This window comes from Nelumbo lutea, chromosome 1, assembly GCF_056320005.1.
Source record: "Nelumbo lutea isolate HS-2025 chromosome 1, American lotus-T2T, whole genome shotgun sequence".
NCBI classification, from domain to species: domain Eukaryota; kingdom Viridiplantae; phylum Streptophyta; class Magnoliopsida; order Proteales; family Nelumbonaceae; genus Nelumbo; species Nelumbo lutea.
Genome location: NC_142684.1, coordinates 58831674 through 58855839, shown reverse-complemented (window position 1 = coordinate 58855839; position 24166 = coordinate 58831674). Strand labels below are relative to the sequence as shown.

Sequence of the window (24166 nt, the reverse complement as noted above, 5' to 3'; positions counted from 1 at the left end):
GAGAGATGTGCCGTTTACACCGGGAGTCAATACGACACGTTTTGCTAATATCACGCCATCCAACCCATTTACCACATAATCTTAATAATTTTCATTATTATTGCCTTTTGTTTCATTCATTCTTTTTTTTTTTCGATTTATATGGATTTTTGTTTTTTTAGGGCTGATATTTGTTCGTTCATCATCTTCATGAACATCAAATCAATATAACAAAAAAAAAAAAAAGAGACCAACCCAGAAAAGGATTCTTTAATGAGTTTTTAAGGGTTAGTGTGTATACGTCTCATTTGGCATTTGCTCTTGTTTGAATAAAAAAAGAAGTATTCTTTGAGGTGGGTTCTGTTTATTTATCTTTTTTAAAGAGTTTATTTTCTCTCTCTGTAAGCTTCTATGTGGGAAAGAAAGAAAAGAAATTATTATTTTATTTTATTTTATTTTTTTTCGTTTGGGCTTCTTATATTTCATTTGTTTGAAATAGCATTATGGGTTAAAGATTAGGAAGAGATATAAAGAAACGAAAATGAAATAATTTATTGGGTTCTTTGTCTTCCATGAAAGAAGAAGGACTGTCTGATTTGAAATTTCAGGAGGTGGTCATGGTTGGTTGTGCTGTCATCAAGGTAAAAATGTATAAACGAGGAGGGAACGGGGTCTGAAAATCCATTAAAATAAGCTGTTGTTATATCTTATTTTGGATGTTTGTTTTAAAGTTAAACACAGTTTTCGATTGAACAGTGTCAGGGGGAATAGAGGAGGGGACTTTGTCATATGTAAAATAATATACAAAGTTAATGTCATGTCTCTGTATGTCAGTCACTGGTTGGGCAGGGAGGGCAATAGAGCCCCTCGTATTGTAGCCCTGTTGAGTGGTCTTCGCTTGCTTGTGGTGTTATCTTTTCATTTGTCAAGAGACTCAAGGCCCCCCTAATGGCCTATGGAGTAAAGGACCTGAAGGGTCTCTCTCTGGACTCTGTGTGAAGGGTTGAAGGGCATTCATGTTTAGTACTCTAAGGGGTGATTCATGGCTGCTTTGCCAGCTTTGCCGTATAATAGAGATTTCTTGGGTTTTGCATCTCTCTACCTGGTCACAGGGAGTCATCTGGGTTCTTTCCCAGCTATTCGTCTGGGTATTCCCTTGGCGTTATTTAAAATATATATTCAAAATAATTAGCACATTTTCATGCAATGCCTGTTATTTTTTTTTCATTTTTATTTTCTATGATTAATGACCGAATAAAATATAAATGCTTTCGATGTTTCTAAGTTATCTTCTTTAAACATTTATGGGTTTGTTTCTCTTCTCTCTTTTTAACTCTGTTTCTGGGCGACTGGGCCTTGCATGCTGGTGGGTATGGCGGTTATGTTTCTTATTCTCTGTGTATTGTTTGCTGGTTTTTTGTTCTTCTGGTTTTGCATGCAATACAATGCGGCTGCATTTCAACGTTGTTGATGGGTTTTGTTTTGTTTCTTCTGCTTTTAGCTATATTGTGGTATTTATTTATTGAGTGGCTGTTTTGTTTATGGAATGACAGCAACGACAAGCATTCAGAGGATTGTCTATTTGTCTATTTGGAAGTAACGTGGTTTTGAGTTATGGTTGAACGGGGTAGAGAGGCAGAGGAACGTGTGGGTGGTAAGAGGGAGTTAACAGCGGTTTCCCCATCTACATATTACGACAGCCCATTACCAATAAGAGAAGCGCCACCAAACTTCCACCTTTATCCCCCAGCTCTTGCAAAGTATCAGGATGTTGTAGCTAATCCAACGCTCTTCATGGATACTCTACAGAAGCTTCATGCTGCTATGGGAACCAAATTCATGTGAGGCTGATTTATCTTGGGTTACTTTCCATCGTGCAAATTTAATATTCTTCTTTCTTTCTTTCTTTCTTTTTTTTTTGTCAAGCACAAATGCTATATTTGGATTTTGGTTTAGTTGTAAACTTCTTCTTTCTTCTGTTCTGTTTACATGTGCAACGATTTAACAAATCAGAATCAGGGTCCAGAGGGCCCAGTAGTTAATGTTGGTTGTAGGGATAAGATTTTAGAGGAATCTCTCCTTGTTTGAAAGATGGATACTGTATTTAATTAGACATAAATGAGTTGGATTAACTTTTTCTTCTATTTCTTCCTTTTTTGCATATACAGAACTTTATAGATATGTCACTGTTGGTTCTCCATACTCAGCCAGTAGCGGTATATAATTATGTTGTTTTCTGGACTGAGGTATGAAGAGGTATAATGTATAGACTAGTGCCTGTGAATGATGCAGACCCTTAAACTGTCAGTAACACCATAGGCTCAGGGTCTTGCATCGGAAGATACATTCCATTCCCTCAATGTAGGTTATTTCCTTCAATAACTGAAAAGGGGCAACCGAGAAGCCAAATATTTGGTCGCATAAAGGATGTCTCTAGCTATTCTTATGGGGTCTTTCTGATTACCACAACTTGCTGTACTGCTAACATGAATGGCATGCTTTTTCCCTTCAATTGCCAATAAGTCTTGTTTAAGATCTTTTAAGTGCATTATGAGCTTTTAGGGATAGACACGCAATAAATACAGTTTTTTATTGGAGGCTCTAGGTCATGGCTTGATTCAGCTTAGTACCAAATGAAAGCATCTAACTTGTTCTTCATGTAGAGAAGTTTTGCTTTGGAAAAGATTTTGTTAGTAATTGGATAAAGTGAAACGTGGAAACTTTTATAGGTGCATTTTGGCCATTATTAAAAAATATGGATTCACTGCCAGGGGTGTGGGGTGGGATATTCGCATGCATAAAAAAAAGGATTCCGTTGTGTTTGAAATGTATGGAGCTTACTAGCCTGCTGGTGTATATGCAGGGCAGAACCAGCGGGCTTGGGTTTTTTTTTTTTGGGGGGGGTTGTTCCTCATGAGTCTCCTTTAAGTTCTTGACATGCCCGCCCATGCAGTTTGAGAAGGATTAGTCCTTAATTAGCTTCACAATAGGTATTCTCTAAACTAAAAAGTTTTAAGGCTGATGATAAATTAAAAAAATTTAAGGATCCTTAACTAATTACTTGTATCACTGCTGGTTAGTTACTGTTATATAAGAAACAAGCAACCTACACTTATGCAACGTTTGCATGTGTTTTCTCTCTCTCTTACACACACACACAAAGAACAGCAGACCTACATGTTCTCTCTTATGTCTAGGCCTCACCACAAAAAGGAGTTCTACATTTAAGAGAATTTCTCTCTCCCTCTGAGCAGCCGCTTGCTAACAGCTGAAATGTCTGAATGAAAAGCTTATTGCTTTGCTTTTTAGTGAAAAAGTTTTTATGGTGGTTGTGGGCTTCTTAATGGTTGAAGATGGAGCTCAATAAATTACTATACCCTTGAATGTTTTTATTATTTAATTATTTTGTTCACTAAGGCTATATTTGATTTGAAGGAAAAAGTAGAGAAAGGAAAGGAAAGGTAAGGAAACCTTTACAAACCTTGTATTGGTTTTGATACCTTTCCCTTCCTTTCCCTACCTTTTCCTTCAAACCAGACATAGCCTAAAAGACAAAGGAATTAATCATTCATTTGAGCAACTTCTGTCATTATCACATAACCACTTACTAGGAGATCTGGATGATCTTTTCTTGTGATTTAAGTTTATACCCTCTTTCCTGTCGATACAAAATAAAAGAAAAACCTACATTTAAGAGAATCATGGTAGCCCACGCATGGGATATCAATCTTGTTCTTAATTTATTATCATGGTAATAAATTGTTTAAGGTATCAAAGTTAATCTTGGTTGTAATTGTGAATTTTTAATATCTTAATGGAATGTTTTGTTTGATCATAAAAGTTGGGATACTAAATTTGGTAAGACACCACTAAATTGGATTCACTCTTTTCTTTATCTTTTTTTCCTCTTCTTCATAAAAGACCTGTTAGATGTTACAGTATCACAGTATTGATCCAGACCATGAACATTCTTTCCCTTTTTCTATACATCTACATGCATATTTATATGCATTGTACGTTGTCCTCTCAACTGAGGTATGGGGAATTATAAGCCGGAGGCTACCATCTCTTGATTTCATTTGTCATTACCATGTTGAAACTCCTCTAGCGTGCCTGTGAGTGATGCAGACACTTAAGCTGCCTATAACACCCGAAGGTCCAATTTATGCCATTTGTAATGATACAGATGCTTAAGCTGTCAATAATGCCTGATGATCATGCATTGGGAAATTTATGCCATTCCTGATGTCATTTCATTTCCTTAAATTATTCAAAAGAGACGATCCAAATACTGGTCACATAAAGAATGCATCAAGCTATTCATTTGCTATTGTTCTGATTTCCACATCTTGATATTGTTCTGGTCATGACCATCTTGCATTTAACTCTTATTTTAAGTTTCTAACAAGTACTGTAGGCGGTAAAGGCACAAGGCCTTGAAAATCCTGTAACTTGGAAAGCCAATCAAGCATTTCATTAGTTTATGGGGATAATCACCATAATTCTAATAAACTCTTTGGTTGGTTGAAATCTAGGTAATAATTTATACAACCTGCTACAAATAAAAATGGGTTTGATTATGATATTGGAAAGACATGATGTCGGAAAAACTTAGACAATCAACCGGTATCATAAGGGGGTGACCAATCAGGTGGTGTTCATCAAAATTCACAGGGTGCTTTGATTGGTCAAAGCTCTTTCGATACCATGACTTTCTGGTAATTTGTACTCTTAGGCTGTTTATCACACAAAGAAGTTTTGTTCAAGAAGTAATTCTCTTTAGTCTTTGTAGAAAATGAGAGGTCAAATGTGGTAGGTTTTTATTGTTGTAATTTGTTCAGTAAGACCATTAAAGTTACCTTGGATTTAGAAATATATGATCCTTATTCATTTTATTACTAGCCTTGTGGTATAAGCATGAACAAAGCTTTGGTGGTAGTTTGGTTTGAAAGAATCCCCTTCCACCATGGCACCCCAAATTCTACAAGTACTCTTATGCAACCCCCCCAAAAAAAGAAAGAAAATAAATCTATGGCCCCTCTACAATTTAAGTAGGGTTAGTACTTAATGTAGCCCCATAATTTGAGAAACATTGACACTAATTCTAGTATTTAATGTATGTGTGTTAATCCATTTTAATATATGCTATATATAACAGTTGTACTTTGTTTTAATGTTTTACTATTGAAATTTAAAAGATCAAAGGGTTATGAGAAGAGAAAAAGAAGGAAAGAAAGAAGTATAAAGAGGTTATTTTTTTCTATTCTCTCTCTAATTAAATAAAACATAAATTCCATCCTTGTTTTTAATATTTTACTTACAATCAGTCTTGAATATTTATCATATAAAGTTACTAACCTTTTTTAGCTGCTAATTTATATGAAGCTCTATCAAATACTTACTACAGTAGTATTATTTTTGAAAATAATGAAATTAATATATGTAAAAGATTTGTCTCTTTTAGATGTGGTGATTTTCCACTTTTCACTAGGGAACTAGTGAGAAGTTAGTTCTTTATATAATATAATTCTTATCGCCTAGGCGTTGCCTAGGCGTTGCCTAGGCACCTGCCAAGGTGACTAGGTGATTAGGCCTCCATGTCGCCCATAATCGCCTAGATGCCTTGAAAAGTATGTGAATAGTTTTTGCTTTCTCTTTTAGTGAACTGGTTATTAAGGATGAGCTCCTCAATGCCCGAAAAGTTGTGCTGACTATGATACCCTTGAACTTTTTTTTGATCAGCAATACCCTTGAATATTTTATTATTTAATTATTTTACCGGCTAAAACACAAAGCAATACGACATTTAATTCAGCCCCTTATGCCATTATCAAATGGTTTCTAAGCATATAATATTAATTATAACAAATTATCAATTATTCTTTGATAGAAGGATAAATGATAAAGCATTTTAATGGTAAGTCTTTGGTTGACAAGTGTGAGAATGTGAGTTTGAGTGAGAGAATGACCTTTTTGTGGAAAAAAGGACCAAATGTTAGGTCCATATCCAGTTTACCTGTCCTAAGACCCCAAATATCTAGGACCAACATTGAGTAATGGCCTTTTAAAAAAGTATCAACTTTTATAAATTTATCATTCATGTTGAAATAAAGGAAACATTTCTTTTTGATCAATAACAAAATCACTTATTAATTAATCATCATGATAAATGAAATATATCATGAAGTTGCAAGAGAAATGTAAAGGGACCTATAGGAGTCTCTAACCAGTCTTCAATTAAGATATCCCAATAAACTTGAACCTTTTAATAAAGTATCAACTTTATTAAATTTATCATTCATGTTGAAATAAAGGAAACATTTCTTTTTGATCAATAACAAAATCACTTATTAATTAATCATCATGATAAATGAAATATATTTCAGGAAGTTGCAAGAGAAATGTAAAGGGACCTATAGAAGTCTCTAACCAGTCTTCAATTAAGATATCCCAATAAACTTGAACCTTCATATGCCTTGCCAGCCCATTTTCTATGGAAACAGGCCTTACCCAATGTAGTTCTATTTTGCCCATCCCTGACCTAGCTATTCTGTCAGCTAGATCACTCGCCAATCTTTTGACTAATGAATAAGATGTTTTAGCCTCTCTAATGAAGTGTCGTTTACTGAAGCTTTTTTTTTTTTTTTGATAAATAGCATTTGGTGAGGCTTCATTATTCATCCACTTGGTAATAACTTGAGGATCTCCTTCCACCTCAAAATTCTGAAAACTCAATGGAACATGAGTGCCCAATTCCTAACTCCAAAAGATCATGAGTAAATGATAGACTACCTCCTAGTTTGAATTTCTGAAACATTCCAAACTCTTGAATTTTCTAGATTTCCAAGAGAACAAGTGAACAACTATGAAATTTCAATTTGATGGTCCTCTGAGAATGCAAATCCCAATGTGATGATGTGAGTTTGTTTTTTAATGAATCTGTAGAAGCCTCGTGCCTTTTTGTCATAATATCATTTAGTGGGAAACTTGTAAAATCTTCACTTGTGAGAAGCTGATGGGCCACCTTAGTATGAAACTCATCAATGTATACAGTAAGTCATTTTAACAAGAAAGTTCTAGCTTACCTCTCCTCTCAAATAGACCAAACTCCAAATACATATCCACTTGATTTTCTTTCTTTGTAGGGGTTATGAATGTTGAAGCAGACACTGGTTATCAGTTGGAACAATTGATTGAGAACCAAAGAGAAACAAAAGAAGCTAATCTTGTCATCCTCCTCCTCATCTAAGCCTCTTGTCTTAACCATATGGGGTCGGCTACATGAATCTTGTTTCACAATTCCATTCTATTAAGTGCCATATCCATTGTTATGAGAACGAAAAGATAATTCAGTATCCATGACCATAAGAGTTTGGCAAAAGTTTTAATGCCGACTGCTAACATGACACAACTCTCCTTGTATAAGAAGCAAATTGGTTGCTTTGTCCTGGGTAGCTTTGGGAGGGATAATAATAGTGTGGAAAAGGAAAGAATACATTGCATTAAAGAGTTGGTAAGGAATTTTGCAGTATCTGTAAAGTTGAAGAGTGTTCAAGATGGGTTTGAATGGGCCAAACTCTTAGGGAGAGATATTTGATGTGGGAAGAGCTTGTAGATGTAACAGGGCTTTGGGATGGCTTTGTTGTTTAGGAGGAGACTTTAATGTGATCAGATTTGTTAACAAGTCAAATAATGCAAGGCAAAGGGTACTATCATGAGGAAATTTAATGATTTTATTGATGCCTTTGAGTTGAGAGGAATTCCTTTGGGACAAACTAGGTTAACATGGTCAAATCTGCAAGATTGGGATAAAGCGGCCTTTTGAGTTTGAGGGGTACTTTGCTTAGAATTACCCATTTCAGCAGAGTACTATAGGAGGCCCTACTCCTTTAGATTTGAAAATATGTGATTTATTCATTTGGAATGAAAAGGTGAGAGAATGGTGGGGAGTGGCCATTAAGATATTTAGGGTTACCTCTAAGTAATAAACACCAGATTGGTTAGTTTTTGGAATCTAGTGGTGGAAAGAATTGAGAAGAGACCATCCCTTAACCCAAGTGCAGGTGGGATTCGATCCCAAGTCTTCGCTACAACCAATAGGAGATCTTACCAATTCAACATTTCCTTTCTCACCTTTCTAACTAATCAAACCCAAAATGCCATTTACTTGTCAGGAAAAAGCCCCTCTTTCTCTCATTTCACATCGCACACATTAGAAGAATACGTAGATACTTCATTTACTTCATCTCTCCCTATTAAGAAATAAGAAGAAAGTCCATCTTTCTATTGATATTTATCTTAAATATATCCCTTTCAATGTTGGTCTATCGAGAAGAAGAAGAAGATGGGCCATTGAACATAGATGTTTTATAAATATTTTGTCTCAACTCTCAATATGGTTGGTTTTGGTGCCAATTAGGAAATTCTTTTTCTGCCTTTGGGTATATAATGCTTGATGTAACTAACTAAAGTTGAATATAATCTTAATTTTGTCTAAGTGTTGCCATGACAGAAGAAAATGCTGTTTCCCTTTGGGTATACTTGCTTATGATATGGTGTATGTGTGACTCTTAGATATGTTCTTACAGTGTCTTACTGTATTTCTTTTAGGGTCTTTTTGCCCTTTTAATGAACTATCCTTATCTTTCTCATGAAAATGACATATTTGTCACTCATACCTCTTTTCGATTATTAAGACTTAATGTTTTCTGTGGGCATTCTATTATCTAGGATCCCCTCTTCTTATGATATGACATGTCTGTGACTCTTGGTTTTCTCATTTCTGCTATTAATATTCCTTTTTTTCCTCTTGGCATGTATATTACTAGGATACCAACTATAGGAGGAAAGGAGCTAAACTTGCATCGGCTCTTTGTGGAAGTGACTTCACGTGGTGGCATTGAACAAGTGAGATTGAACAATCTACATCTTGTTGTTTTACTTCTCATGCTTATTCTGATCTTGTTCGTGATTTCTATGGTGGATTACATGTGTAAGGAATTTAATGTTGTTTGTATTCATTTTCTATATATGATCACATTTTGTCTTGCATACATCATATTTAAGATGAAGTTTCTTTCCTTCTTTTCTATCAAAAATAAGTTTGATGTCCTTTTTAAGTAAGGTACTGGATATTTATATCACAGTTCAGATGTAGAGTTTATAAAAAAAGGCCATTATTTAATGCAGAATCTTGAGATGGGTGGATTTGATACAAACCTAAATTTGTCTTTTTTTTTTGCACGAGGTGGTTCAAACTAATGGCCTCAAGCTTGTTTGCCTGAGGATTTGCCGTTGCACTAAGCGGTAGCCCATGGGAGTACAACTTGCACCATAGCTTGTCTTGTGTTGTATAGAAATGCAAATCTTGATGAAGATGCATGTTGCCTCTTATATAGCGTAAAAATTTACTTGCTTGTTGAAGGAAACATAATTTTTTATATTAACAATGCTGTTGATATAGGGTCACCTTCTCTAATAACAATTGTGTAGGATTGGCTCATGGTTTCTCTAATAACCAAGTGACGTATGATGTCTATAGTGCAAGGGTGAGTCTATGAAGATATTGGTATGCTAGAATGGGGTTTAGGGAAGGTTTAAGGACTAAGAAAGATTTCCTTAGGTTGGAATAATCCTGGGTCAAATCGCTAAAGATTGCATATTCTCTGTTGGACGATGGAAAATAGAAAATAAAAAACTAAGTGTAGAGATGGAATTTTCTGGTGAAACTTTGTAGAGATATTTTGAATGATGGAAGTAGTGAGAAGGAACTTTTAGTTTCAATGAAAATAACAAGGGTTTCCAATTCTGAAAGTAATTACTGATGGTTTGGCACAAAAAAGGACAAAAATGATTCAAACAAGAAACTTTAGTTTCAATTAAAATAAAAGAAAACATACATTGATCAGTTTCAGCCTGTAGAGAGATTGGGCTGAATGGGCCCTAGCCCATTTCTAACTTATTGATTAGTTCTTGTTATTTGTTCTTAATGGGTCTTTTCTTTATGGGCCTTTAATTCTCTTTATGTTTTCTAAATATGTTGATGAGGTGGATGCCCACTTAAGGGCAGACGTAATTTATGTAATCTTAGTAAGATTAATAAAAGATTAGAGGGGAGAAAGAGGAGATTATCGAACTCCTTTCTCCCTTCTCCATTCTCCCTTCTTCTTGCTGTCTTCTTCTTCTTCTCTTCCTCTTTTGTTATAATCTGAAATATTTTTACTATTTTTATTGGTCTGAATCACATCTTGGTATCAGAGCAAGTCTTCCTTCTCTCTTTTATTTTTATCTTTTATTTTCCCATACACCTTTTGATTAGAAGTGTGTATGGAGAGATAAGTTGTTGATTATTCAGAGAACTTGTATGCCTAGTTGGTAGAGGGTTTGTAGACTTAAAATCTGGCTGTAGATTGCCAAGAAAGTGGGGTTGTTGATTTTACCCTAGTTGGCTAGAGAGTTTCCAATTATAGGTTAAAGAGACTATTTAGGTGTGGCGCTCAAGGCTTGGAGGGTTCTTTTTGATCTCCAAAAGTTGGCAGTTGTAGTTGGAAGAGGTTTGTGAAGCTCTGGTTGGAGCGACTACTTCTTCTCTCTTTCTCCCCAAAGGCTAGGTACAGTCGAACCTTAGTTTTGGGATTTTTAAGTGTTGGTTTGACCTTAGTTAGGTCTATAAAGCTTGAAAACCTTGTTTTTTGATTTTCATTTGATCCATGGAGCAATTTGAAAGTGAGATGAAGCAGATCCTGGTGTCGGGTGTTGGTCTCGTAGATTCCATTTTGACAGGAGTGACTACAACCAAGCTTGATGGAACATATTATTTAGCTTGGGCACAATCTATAAAGATTCATGCCTGTAGTAGAGGTAAACAGGGTTTCTCACGGGTAGTAAGGAGAAATCGGAAGAGACTGATCCTACATATGAGAAATGGATGCAAGATAAATGCACAGTTATTGGATGGTTGGTAAATTCTATGCAGCCCCACATAAGTCAACATTATCTTTGGATGACATCAGCCAAGGAGATTTAGGGTAGTGTTACAGAAACATATTCTCAGAAATTGAATGTTATAAGGGACTACAAATTGAAGAATGATTTGAAAATTTTGAAACATGGGGAGAAGAGTAGTTGTCTACTACCCAATGTTGAAGTCACTATGGTAGGAGATTGATGTTATGGAAGCAGTTGTATGGGAAAGCACTTAGGATGCAGAGACATTCAGGAAATTTGTGGAAAGAAACAAGGTGTTTGAGTTTCTTACAGGACTCAACCCTGAATTTGATATTACGAGATAGAATATTTTGGTTAAGGATAAAGTAACACTTGCTCAGGCATATTCTATGGCGAGGAGTGAAGAGAGCAGGCGATAAGTACAGCTACAGGGTCCACCACTTCTAGAACATTTTGCACATGCTGCAATAAAACCAAAGGGGCCAATTGAGAAGAAAGAGGTGATATGTGAATACTGCAAGAAACCGAAACATACTTAGGATACTTGTTGGAAACTTCATCTAGATCTTCCAGATAGGTTTCAGAACAACAACTTTAAGAAAGGTGGTCAATATGGAAAGCCTAAGAATGCAAATGTTGCTATAGCTCCTGAAGGTGGAAATAGAGAAAGCGAAGAAAAATCTGTTGTGGAGCAGTTAGCAACTGTAAAGGCAGAATTTGAGAGATATGGGAGGTTAATTAATCACTTAGAGATTACTGTTGCAGCTTCCTCCTCAGGCAACACCTATTCATCCTCATTTCTCCATTCAGGTATTCGTGCTTTTGCAAATCATACTATAGCCTTAGGTAATTGTAGAATTCCTTGGATTATAGATTCTGGTGCATCAGACCATATGACCAACATATCTAACCTTTTTTTTTCATACCAGTTCCTCTCTGGTAGAGAGCAGATTTCCCTTGTTGATGGGTCTCTTGCTCCCATCTCTGGTAAAGGGAATATTAGACCCTCTGCACCAAAATAAGCTGGTTTCATGCCGAAAAGTATTGATAGAAATGGTTTTTCACTAATATTTAATTTATAGAAATTACAAAAATTACAAAAAAATTAGGAAAAATTATTTTGTGGAAATGGGATGTTTTTGTCCTCTGTCCTTCATGTTCCCAAACTTAACACTAACCTTTTATCTGTTAGTATCTTAGCTAGTTTAATGAATTGCAGTGTAACCTTCTTTCCTACTCATTATGTTTTTTAGGACTTGAAAACTCAAAGGACGGTCAGGAGTGGCCATGAGGCGAAGGAAATATATTTGTTGGATATCTTTGATCAAAGTCCTGGACCACCTAGTGGAGTAGCTTTGGAGTCTCTCATTAGAGTCAGTTAGACCTGTTCATGAGTCGGGCTCGGGCTTGGTTTTTGTCAAAATTCTAATGGGCCCAACCCGAAGCCCGAGCCCAAGACAGTGTAAAATTGGGCTCGAAGCCCAACCGATGAACAAGTCTAGAGTCAGTTCATAGAGTCATGTTATGTCATTTGAGATTTGGTCATTTGTCTTTTTCAGTTTTAAGTCGTTTGTTTTCAGAAATGTTTAAGGGAATATCCCTATCGACTCTTCATTGTGGGTCATGTGAACTTGCAAAACATTGTAGACAATCTTTTTCATTGAGTAATAAAAGGTTAGTTTCTCCTTTCCATATTGTGTACTCTGATGTATGGGGGCCATATCATTTATCTGCTATGGGGGGTTACAAGTATTTCATTCTTTTCATTGATGATTTTTCTCGTTACACCTAGATTTATCTTATGACATCTCGGGCATAGTTGTCAAGGCAACGCCTAGGCGAGAAGGTGCCCTTGGAGGCTCACCTCACTTAATCGCCAAGCAGTTTTCTATAGTGTGTTATAAAAACCTTTAATTCTTAATTTTTTGAGGTTATAATTATAAAATAGTCATTTTTAAACTAAAATATTCATTTTGTGTGTTTATATAGTAATTTCTTTTTATTATTTTCTTATTTGTTAGGTTTAATCAACACAAACATTACTAAATGTTGTATTGAACCCTCAAAGACTTCAAAACTTGAACCAATAAGGAAGAACATAAAGTGTTGTCCAATCAACACATTTTCTTCTTTTCCTTTACTAATTTTGTGTGTGTATATACTAATTTCTTTTTCTTCTTCTTACACCTTTTCTTTTCTTCTTTTCCTATAACAAAAATAAGGGTTTAGCCCCCATATTTTTTGATTTTCTATACTTTAGCATGAAGTTTGTACTTTTCATATGAAAATTATGAATATTAAGGAAATATGATTATGGAACCTAGCAAACCACCCTAGGATACATGTTTTTACTTAAAAGAATCCATCGCTTAGGCACTTGCTTAGGTGACTAGGCGACAAGGTGCCCCCCTGTCACCTAGCCTCGCCTTGGCGCCTTGAAAACTATAATCTCGGGATGAAGTGCCCAATATTGTACAAAAATTTCATGACTTATTCTTACCCAGTTTAATACTTGGATCAAAATATTCCGATATGATAATGCAAAGGAATATTTTGAGAAGAGCCCTTCCTACTTTGATAACTTTGGAGTTATTCATTAAAGTTCTTGTTCCTACACTCCACAATAAAATGGAGTGGTGGAAAGGAAGAACCGACTTGTCGTTGAGGTTGCGAGGAGCCTCCTTTTTGCTTCTCATGTTCATGTTGAGTTTTGGGGGGATGTTGTCCTTACAGCTACATTAATAACCAGACGCCTTCCCGAGTTCTGGGTTTAAAACCCCCTTTAGCCTCTTATTTCCAAATGAGGATCTCTTCTCTCTTTCTCTCCGAGTATATGGGTGCACTTGTTATGTTCATATTCATAGTCATTAGAGACATAAGTATGTATTCTTGGGATATTTCTCCACACAAAAGGGGTATTGCTGTTTAGATCTAGTTTGTGGCAGTCGCTTTATTTTTGGAGTTGTCACATTTGCTAAGTTTGTTCCTTTCTTTGGTACTTCTCTTGAGGGGGAGCATTCAGAGGAGTCGTTTGCGATGCTTCCATTTGTCCCTCTTCCAATCCCCATCGAGTCTTCTATTGAGTCTCCTCTCATCGAGTCTTCTATTGGGTCTTCTTCTCATGTTCTTGCTCCCCTTCATACTCGTCCTCCAACATTTTCTTCCCATCTTATTGTTCAAAGGTCGTACCAGAGATATACTCAGGGATGTGCAAGTTGTTTCCACACTTTCAGATGAGCCTCTTGCACCTCCCATCACTACTGAGGTAACATGTCAGCCCCCTTCTACCACTTCTGATACCTTCCCTGACCTTGATCTCACTAATGCTTTTCTCAAAGGCAAACAAAAATGTACAACTCATTGCATTTCCAAACACCTATCCTACAACCTTCTTTTCCCTTCCTACTATTCCTTTCTTGCTTTTGTTTACACACATGTGACTCCCAGATCTGTCCTAGAAGCCTTATCCAAACCAGAATGGAGGGATGCTATGATGACTAAATTAGATGTTTTGCATAAGAACAATACTTGGGAAATTGTGGATTTGCTCGAGGGAAAGGAACCAGTTGGCCGTAAGTGGGTGTTCACTATCAAGTATCGTTCAGATGGTACCATCGAAAGATTTGTGGCCTGTTTGGTTGCTAAAGGATACACTCGGATGTATGGTATTGATTACATTGAGACTTTTGCTCCAGTGGCCAAAATGACTTCAGTTTGAGTTTTGCTATCTTTAGCTGCTACTTTTGATTGGCCACTTCATCAATTTGATGTTAAAAATGCTTTCTTTACCTCAAGGGGTGTATGGGAAGAGATGCAAGCGAAAGTCTGTAAACTGAAGAAGTCCCTTTATGGCCTTAAGCAATCTCCTAGAGCCTAGTCTGACAGATTTTGGGCTTCCCTTGTTACTTTTAGGTACACACAGACTCAATCTGTTCATATCTTGTTGTTAAGAGGAGAGATTCCTTAGTGACCATTCTGATTGTCTATGTTGATGACATTGTGGTTATTGGTAATAATACTCAAGAAGTTACTCATCTCAGAAGATTTCTTAACATTGAGTTTGAGATTAAAGACTTGGGTGAACTCAGATATTTCTTGGGAATTGAAGTTACCAGGTCTAAGGATGGTATCTTCATTTCGTAGTGTAAGTATGCTCTTGATCTTCTTGTAGACTGACAAACTGGGTGCTCGACTAGCTTCCACTCGTATAGACCTAAATCATAAGTTGTTAGCTACTGATGGTGAACTTTTGACTAATAGGGGCGTGTTTTAGAGACTAGTTGGGAAGTTATTGTATATTTGCATGACTCTACTAGATATTTCCCAAGCATTTAGTGTATTTAGCCAATTCATCCATTCTCCTAGAGTTGCGCATTTAGTAGTTGCTAAGAGGGTTTTGTGTTAATAGATGGTAACAATCCTCACCGTGAGCTTTGGGCATATCTACTTTCGTTGTTTGGGAGTAGTTGGAGTCTACCAGCAGAAGTTTACATGCTCTTCAACCATTCTACCTTTTATTGGCCTACAACAATAGGGAGAATTATGTGGAGATGTGCTCGTGCTGCCTTGATTTGGATTCTTTGTGAAGAAAGGAATATTAGAATTTTTCAAGAAAAGGAAAGGAGTAGTCAGGAATTGAAAGACTGTGTGTTAAATAGGGCAATGCCTTGGCTGAAGACCTTGGAAATCTTTCATCAATTCTCCTTTAATGACCTTTGGAGAAATTGGTCAGCAGTAGCGAGGTGTTCATCTCTAAAGGACAAATCAATTACAAGCTGGTCTCCTCCATCTGAAGGCTCACTGAAGTTGAACTTTGATGGAAGTAGCATGGGTAATCCATGATTATCCGTAATGGGGGGTGCTTTGAGAAATGAGAAGGGAGATATTTTGGTGCTCTACTCAGGTCCCTTGGGAATTGGGGACTCCATCAGGGTAGAACTTTTAGCTGTTGTACAAAGGGGTGCAATTTGCAAACCATCTAAGGGTACAACACCTAACAATCGAGGGGGATTCCAAAGTGGTGGTGGGTTGGATGAAAAATCCTGAAGAGGCTATGTGGTGTTACAAGAATGAAATGAAGAAATTTAGTTGGTTGACAAGGAATATGTTGGTCACTATACAGTGGGTGGGGAGATCAGCAAATACTTTGTCAGATGTGTTAGCTAAGCAAGGGGTAAATAGGGAAGAATTGTTTTGGGCTTAGTTGTGATTCTTGCTTTTCTTTCCTAGTTTACTTGTAAGATTCAAGGAGGGGCTGCAACTCGAGCATCTCCCTGGGATGTTGTATGAACTCACTTATCATTCATCAAAAAAAGAGGGTGTTGTGTTATCTAAAAGGAATTCCAGGGAAAGGTATCTTGTTTGCTAAGCATGGACACATGAAGCTTGAAGCATACACTAATGCTGATTGGGCTGGATGTATTGATGATAGGAGGTGCACTTTAGGTTACTGTGCTATGGTGGTAGGGAACATTGTATTGTTGAGGAGTAAGAAGTAGTCTGTAGTGACTAGATCATCGGTTGAAGCAAAGTACGTGGCAATGGCACATGGAGATTCAGAACTTTTGTGGTTGAGATCACTTTTAGAAGAATTGGGTATAGATTGTGAGAGGCCAATGATGTTATATTGTAACAACTAGGCCGCTATCAACATTGCACATAATTCTGTTCAGCATGACATAACTAAACACATAGAAGTTGATAGGCACTTTATACGGGAGAGAGTTGCTTCAGGAGAAGTCTATTTGCCATTTATTGCTTCTGAAAAATAGTTGGCTGATGTTTTGACAAAAGGTGTTTCTAAAGGAAAGCTAGTTCACTATATAAGCATGTTGGGTATGATTGATATCTATGCTCAGCTTGAGGGGGAGTGTAGAGAGACTGGGCTGAATGGGCCCTAGCCCATTTCAATCTTATTGATTAGTTCCTGTTATTTGTTCTTAATGGGCCTTTAATTCTCTTTATGTTTAGTATGTTGATGAGGTGGACGCCCACTTAAGGGCAGACTTGTAACTTATGTAATCTTAGTAGGATTAATAAAATATTAGAGGGGGGAGAAAGAGGAGATTATCGAACTCCTTTCTCCCTTCTTCATTCTCCCTTTTTCTTCTACACTCTCTCTATAATCTGAAATATTTTTACTATTTTTTATTGGTCTGAATCACATCTCAGCCCATTAGGGATGTTGAATTAATGTCTTTAATATAGAGTTTATGAGCTGTCAAAGGTTATAGTAATTATTTATAGAGTTACAATGAAGATAGAGAGAGAAAGGCAAGAAAGAATCTGGAATTATCCAATGGGCTGTGTAGAATCATTCTAGGATGAGTGATACCTAAGAAGGGAAATAAATCACATATCTTGGATTTGGTGACTTTACCATACAATTTAATTGTGGTTAAGAGGGGAAGGCAATTAAGATTTAGGATTTTGTTAAGGAAGATAATTAAGATTTAGTTTGGAAGACCCACCAACCTTTGATATAGGATTTAGTTAGAACAATTTTTTAAATATTTTTAATAGCCTTCTTTTAGGATTCAAGAAATCCCCATGTTTATTGGTATAGAAAAAGGAAGAGGGTTTTACATGCCCTTCACATTCTTAAGTAAGGAAGATGGCTGCTATTTTTAATAAGCTACTCTTTAGTTTTCTTTCCTTAGCAAATGAGGATGATTAAAGATCTAATAACGCTTCTTATTACTAGGAGTAATCATGAGGTGGGCTGGGTCAGGCTTAGCATTAAGAGGGGAAGGCAATTAAGATTTAGGATTTTGTTAAGGAAGATAATTAAGATTTAGTTTGGAAGACCCACCAACCTTTGATATAGGATTTAGTTAGAACAATTTTTTAAATATTTTTAATAGCCTTCTTTTAGGATTCAAGAAATTCCCATGTTTATTGGTATAGAAAAAGGAAGAGGGTTTTACATGCCCTTCACATTCTTAAGTAAGGAAGATGGCTGCTATTTTTAATAAGCTACTCTTTAGTTTTCTTTCCTTAGCAAATGAGGATGATTAAAGATCTAATAACGTTTCTTATTACTAGGAGTAATCATGAGGTGGGCTGGGTCAGGCTTAGCACCTATGCTAAGGGCTCTAGTCTGGGCCTGGGCCCATCTTGCACACTGGGCCAGGTTCTGGGCCTATATGACTTGCATTTTATTAAATATACATAAACTAATATATGCATAGAATAAATGCTATGCTTTATCTAATATACAATATTCTAAATAACGTGTTTTATATATATATATATATATTGTGGGCCTGGGCCTGGACACAAAGCCTAGTTGCAAGCCTGGAAATTTCCAGTCTGGGCTTGGTCAAGCTAGAAATGATCACCCTACTTATTGCATGAAAAGTACATGTCATAAATGGTAATCTGGCTTAATCTAAAGCCTAAAGATGGAGATATCCCTACTCATATGTCTCAAATGCTACACTAGAAACCCTACTGTTGTTTGGTGGCTGAATGAATAGCTCAACTGAGTAAATCTCAACCATAAACCTGGATTGAAGCCTGCAATAAGTTAGGAGTTTGAAGATCCAAAGTTGGAGTCAATCAGGCCTTCCCTGTGAGCTTCTCTTTCTCTTTCTTGTTTTTCCTTTTTTCTTAGTAAATGGCCGTTTCTCCATTGTTTGAACTGTACAACCGATTCCCAGGCTGATTCCCTACTAAATAGTCACTTAATGTGCATCTGGTTTTTATTTTTATTTTTTATTTTTTATTTTTTATCTTAGCATAGATTGATCAGTTCCTCCAGCATGTTTTTCCCTTTCTTTCTTTTACCTTTTTCTTCTTTTTGGATAAATGGATGCTTTGCCTATTGCTTGAACAGATTGACCTATTCCTAGGTTGATTTCTCATAAATGGTCACTTCATATACATTGGTTTGTTTCTATTTTTCTTGTTCTTTTTTGTGATTTGGGTCATTTAGGTTGTGGTGATCTGGATAGTCATTGTTGTTAGGGATCTTTTCTTGTTGTGTTTCTTTCCTATTATTTTTTGTGAGAACTATATTGATTGTATTTTCTTATTTCTTATACTCATCTATTTTTGGTCCTTTTGATTTTTGATTATGATTTCACATGTTTGTGTAGAGGGGCCATTACTTGTTGTAATGGTGAAATCTTGGTCTGGCATGTGTGAGAACTTGGGTTCTAGTCTGAGATGAACACTTTGTGCGAAAAAAATGCCAAAGGTTAGGACCATACCCAGTATACCCCTCCCAAGACCCCAGATGGCTGGGACCAACATGGCAACATTTGGTAATGATCTTTTTTACATGTGTTTGTGTAGATCCATGTTTCATTTTCCCATTTTTAGCAACTTCATCTTAAATCCAGAGAAGCTAATGAAATTTGAATATTACAGTTGCTTTGTCAAATTGATTTTTTTTTGAAAAGGTAACTTTCATTCAAAAAGAAGGGAAGGATGACCTGTTGGATACTGGCTTGGTTGCAAATCTAGGATTCAAGTAGTTCAAATCTGATCCAAGTCCCATTTGATTCTAAAAGATCCATTTGCAGCCCTACTTGATTGCTGCCATGTATTTTAGTTACTATACATCTCTTTCTTTATTGTAGGATTTAATTACTATGGTGGTATTCTTTTTAACTAATAGCTTTAGTGAGTTGTTAGGTTTGGGAAAGCATGCAATGGATTTAGATGGTTATAATGATTTTTGAGGATCTAGTGACCAGGATTTATAGGACTTCTAATTCTCTTCTGAGCAGTGTTTTAAAAATTGGCTTGGAGTTCGAACTGTTTTCTCCTCTGGGTGTCACTTTGATGGTTCATCCATCTATGTTGCACGGTTAGACCATAAAGACTTTAGAAACTTTCAAAATTATAGGACATAATTGAACTGTCACCTGGTGATTGGTTTGAACAATTTGGTTGTTTAATCACCACCCTGGTTGATTGTCCTTGACCAAGTCAATCTGTCAATGTTTTTTCCCCTGGAATTTTAGGGGTTTAAGCTTGATTAAACCAAACTGATTTTCTTTTCGGGTGATGGGTTGAATGGTTCAACTGTCCAGGTCAACAATGAATTATAAGCACTCTTTCTGAGTAATGGTTCAAAGGTCAGACCATCTAGTCCAGGCAAGGTTTCATTACATTGTTTGAATTCAACCCTACATTTGCTATGTAGTAACTTTCCCTCTTTGATACGAATTCCCCTTGCATGAATGCAGAGCAACAATATTGATTGGCTAAAAAATGATGTGAATTTCATATTACCTGCCTTTCAAAAAATTTTTACTCTACCTGCTGTCATGTCATGACTCCTACCTATTAAATGAGTAAATAAATGTCAGAAAGTGTCCTTTTTCATGTGTCAATGCCAACTGCAGGACTATTTTTAGCAGGTAAAAAATGGTTTTCTAAGAAGAATTCATTGAGGTTTGAGTCTCTTATTAGAAGGAAATATAAGCCTCCCTTGTATCACCATTGCAACTTACCTATGAATATATGTGTTGGTATCAGAAAGAAGGCCTAAATTAACCGATAATTATATATTTTTTAGCTGTAGAAGGAATAAATATTAACATTATCTCTTGATATAAAGGAGTCTACTAGTTATAAATGCTATCTATATGAATTTAAGTTTGTATTAGGGACCATTTAAGTGTCAAATGAAAATTGGATCACGTTTCTTGCATGGTATTTTTCATGGGATGGACTTGCCTTGTTTTCATGGTATTTTTCATGGGATGGACTTGCCTTGTTTTCATGGTATTTTTCATGGGATGCCTTGTTTCATCTTTTCTTTTCTCCCTTGTGCAGATCATTAAAGAGAGGAGATGGAAGGATGTAACTGCTGTATTCAATTTTCCCTCTACAGCTACAAATGCGTCTTTTGTCTTGCGCAAGTACTATGTTTCCTTGCTTCATCACTATGAGCAAATCTACTTCTTTCGTGCCAAAGGTTGGACCTCTCCTGTTGGTGAGTTCATAAAATAACAAACTCTTGTGAGTGTAATAGATTATGTTTACTTGACAAGAATTGAAACTAAAAGAAGGCTTAGATTAACCTTGCAACAACTATAACAAGGATACATTTTGCAGCGTCTGTGCATATTTCATCTCCCTCACAAGTTTCAGCTCAAGGATCATTTGAACCAGTAGTGGCATCATCAGAAGCACAAGCAGCAGAAACTCACAAGCGGAGGAGAAGTAGGTTTCTCTCACTCTCTTGTATAGTTTCCCGCAAAAATTAAAAAAAAGGAGGGGGGGGGGGCTATGTTTTGGACATTGGGAATGGTAACTTTTTTTGAAAAAAATACTGTAACACTCTTCCTTTTGAGGATCCTATTCAGCATCTTCGTCATTTAATTTGGATCCCTTCAATTTTTCATATACAACTCTTAGTCCTGCTTGATCACTACACATCTGAACTGGACAGGTGAAAATAAGTTTGGTTGTTGGTTAATTTTATTCCCTTTTGAGAGTGCAGCTGAGTGGCATCATTTTTCTTAAAAAATACTAGTCGTTAAGCTGGTTCTCTAGATTTCAACATTTGTTTTACATTTATGGAATCTTTTCTTACTAATTTGGAGGTTTTATTTAATTTATTCCTGTGTTTCCAGCAACTCCATCATCAGCAGTGGGTTGTCCGGTGGTTGGAGTCATTGATGGGAAATTTGAACATGGCTATCTTGTCACAGTTACAGTTGGCACAGAGAAATTACGAGGTGTTCTTTACCATACTACAGACCCCCAAGATGGCCAAATGCCACGCTATGCCAACTTTTTTGATAACTGTATTGGTAAAGATACTGCAGCACCGCGCCGGCGCCGGCGTCGGAAGAAATCTGAGATGAGAAAGCGAGATCCAGCACACCCAAAGCCTAACAGAAGTGGTTACAATTTCTTCTTTGCTGAGCAGCATGCGAGACTGAAACCACTTCACCCTGGAAAGGATAGAGAGATCAGTAAAATGATTGGTGATCTATGGAGCAAACTGACAGAGACAGAGAAAGCTGTAAGAGAAACACCACAGCTTATTTGCTATGAATTTCTTTATGCATTAATATGGAATTTCACTTTTATTTTAGGAATTACACATCGTTGAACCAAATCCTACTCTTTTCTTTGTTCCATTTGTGGGAGTCAGGTTTATCAGGAGAGAGGTGTTAAGGATAAAGAAAGGTACAGAAGCGAGATGGAAGAATACAGGGAAAGACTGAGGACAGGCCAAATTATTGGTAATGCGGTTCCAATCCAGCAAAGAGGTTCTGTGCCAGAGGTAACAATGGAGGAAGGAGACCTGAAAACAGGAGAGGAAGTTGACTCCCCTCATATTGTTGAGGGTGATAGCAATTCTGGTGAAACAGGTTCGGAGGATGGAAATTCTGCGGACAAAGAAATGGAAATAGAGGCATCTTCAGGAGCTGTTAATGGCACTGAATCTTCTAATGCAGCCCCAGGGATTTTAGCTGAGGAAGATTGTTTTGAGCTGCAGGGTGATGAGAGGGATGGAGATGTAGATCAGGTACATAAGGATGGAAATGAGAATCAAATGCAGAATGATCAGAAAGATGGTCATGAGAATCAGACACAGAAGGATGGAAACGAGAATCTGGTACAGAAGGATGCATATGGGAATCAAATTCAGAACAAAGGTAACGATGGAGATGAGAATCAGGTGCAGGATGGAAACGAGAATCAAACTCAGAATGATCACAAGGATGGAGATGAGACTCAGGTACAGGATGGAAACGAGAATGAAGTTCAGAGTGATCACAAGGATGGAGATGAGAATCGGGTGCAGGATGGAAAGAATCAAGTTCAGAGTGATCACAAGGATGAAGATGAGAGTCAGGTGCAGGATGGAAAGAATCAAGTTCAGAATGATTACAAGGATGGAGATGAGAGTCAGGTACAGAAGGATGGAAATGAGAATCAGGTTCAGAACGATCAGAAGGATGGAGATGATAATCAGGTAGAGAAGGATGGAAACGCGGATCAGCTTCAGGAGATGGATCAGAAGGATAGAGACGAGAATCAGGTAGACGAGGATGCGAACGAGAATCAGATGCAAGGTAATGTTCAGAAGGAACTGAAAGATGGAGAAGAAAATCAGGTTCAAGATTCAAGCTTGGGTATGTCTGTGTCGGTACAGGAGGAAATGGTAATTACTGAGGAGCATCAGTACTAGAACTAGAAGAGAATTCTTTCCTTTTCAGGCAGACTTGGTGGTTAACATGATAATTCTTTCTTTGCTGGGTCTTTTAATATGTTTTTTTAATGAAAGTTTCCCCTTTATTTTGTAAAGTTGAACTGCTATTGTTACAAATGGCGTTTACTGTTTTTTTGAGGAAAGAGCTCATTGTCATCTGCCCAGGGTTAAAAGTGTTGGAGAGGTGATTTCAAGAGACTCATCGGAATTTGCTTTGGAAATGCATGGATATGAATGGCAAATTAAGATACACATGGATACACTACAAATTGAATGGATACAGTAGAAATTGAAACTTGTATAAATCTTAAAAATATCAGTAAAACGAAATTCAAGGCTTGATAGACTACAAAAGAGGTATGAAAACATAACATATAACATACATTTTAATGGTTTATTTATGTGAGATGAATAGTACACTTCAGTAAACAGTTAGAAATGGAAAATGAATTAAAATATGCACTGGTGAGATGCTCATCTTTCATATTGAAGTGGGTGTAATTTGAAATTTAAAATTTTATACAAGTTTTTATACTGAAATTTTAAATCCTAAATTTAATTATAGGATTTAGGGGGGGGGGGATTAATTTGAATTCAAATAAGTAGTTGAGGGATTTGTGGAATTAATAATTAATTAATAGAGAAATATGGCAACATTAATTATAGTAATGAATTGATTACCAAAGAAAATTATGCTAAGGAGTAAGGAGTTCATTTGAATTCAGATTTCAAATAAATGGAGAGATTTAAAGGAATTTAATATGGAGTTTGTACTGGATTTAGGGGGCCATAAATTAACATAATTGGAGAGTCGATAGCTGGATTGATAACAAAATTGGGGGATATTTTACAATATTTTTTAAATTGCTATACCAATAAGGCAATAAAGAAAAATTAAAATATATTGTTGAATTGTATTTTTGTTTTGAGAAGTAAAAAACAAGTTGGTTTTGTTTCAATAAACAATTCATGTTTTTGACACCATCATAATCATAGCTTTTGAAAAAAAAGACAAAAGTTGGAAAACAATATTGTTTGGGATATATAGTATTGTTA

At 36.3% G+C, this 24166-nt stretch overlaps 1 protein-coding gene across 4 annotated transcripts; it reads left to right on the top strand.

Annotated features, from left to right (window-relative positions):
* LOC148874737 (uncharacterized) lies at positions 1 to 23274 on the top strand. Of its 4 annotated transcripts, none has more exons than XM_088942085.1 (7): positions 1 to 620; positions 1533 to 1820; positions 8808 to 8886; positions 20716 to 20875; positions 20998 to 21105; positions 21519 to 21913; positions 22046 to 23274. In XM_088942085.1, the coding sequence occupies exons 2-7, from the start codon at positions 1594 to 1596 to the stop codon at positions 23087 to 23089; spliced, it is 2013 nt and encodes a 670-aa protein (XP_088798211.1). In that variant the 5' UTR covers positions 1 to 620; positions 1533 to 1593; the 3' UTR covers positions 23090 to 23274. The 4 variants fall into 4 exon arrangements, with proteins under 4 accessions (XP_088798211.1, XP_088798210.1, XP_088798209.1 ...); XM_088942084.1 differs by having other exon boundaries at positions 123 to 332; XM_088942083.1 differs by lacking the exon at positions 1 to 620 and adding an exon at positions 743 to 1127.
* Positions 23275 to 24166: the final 892 nt, after the last annotated feature.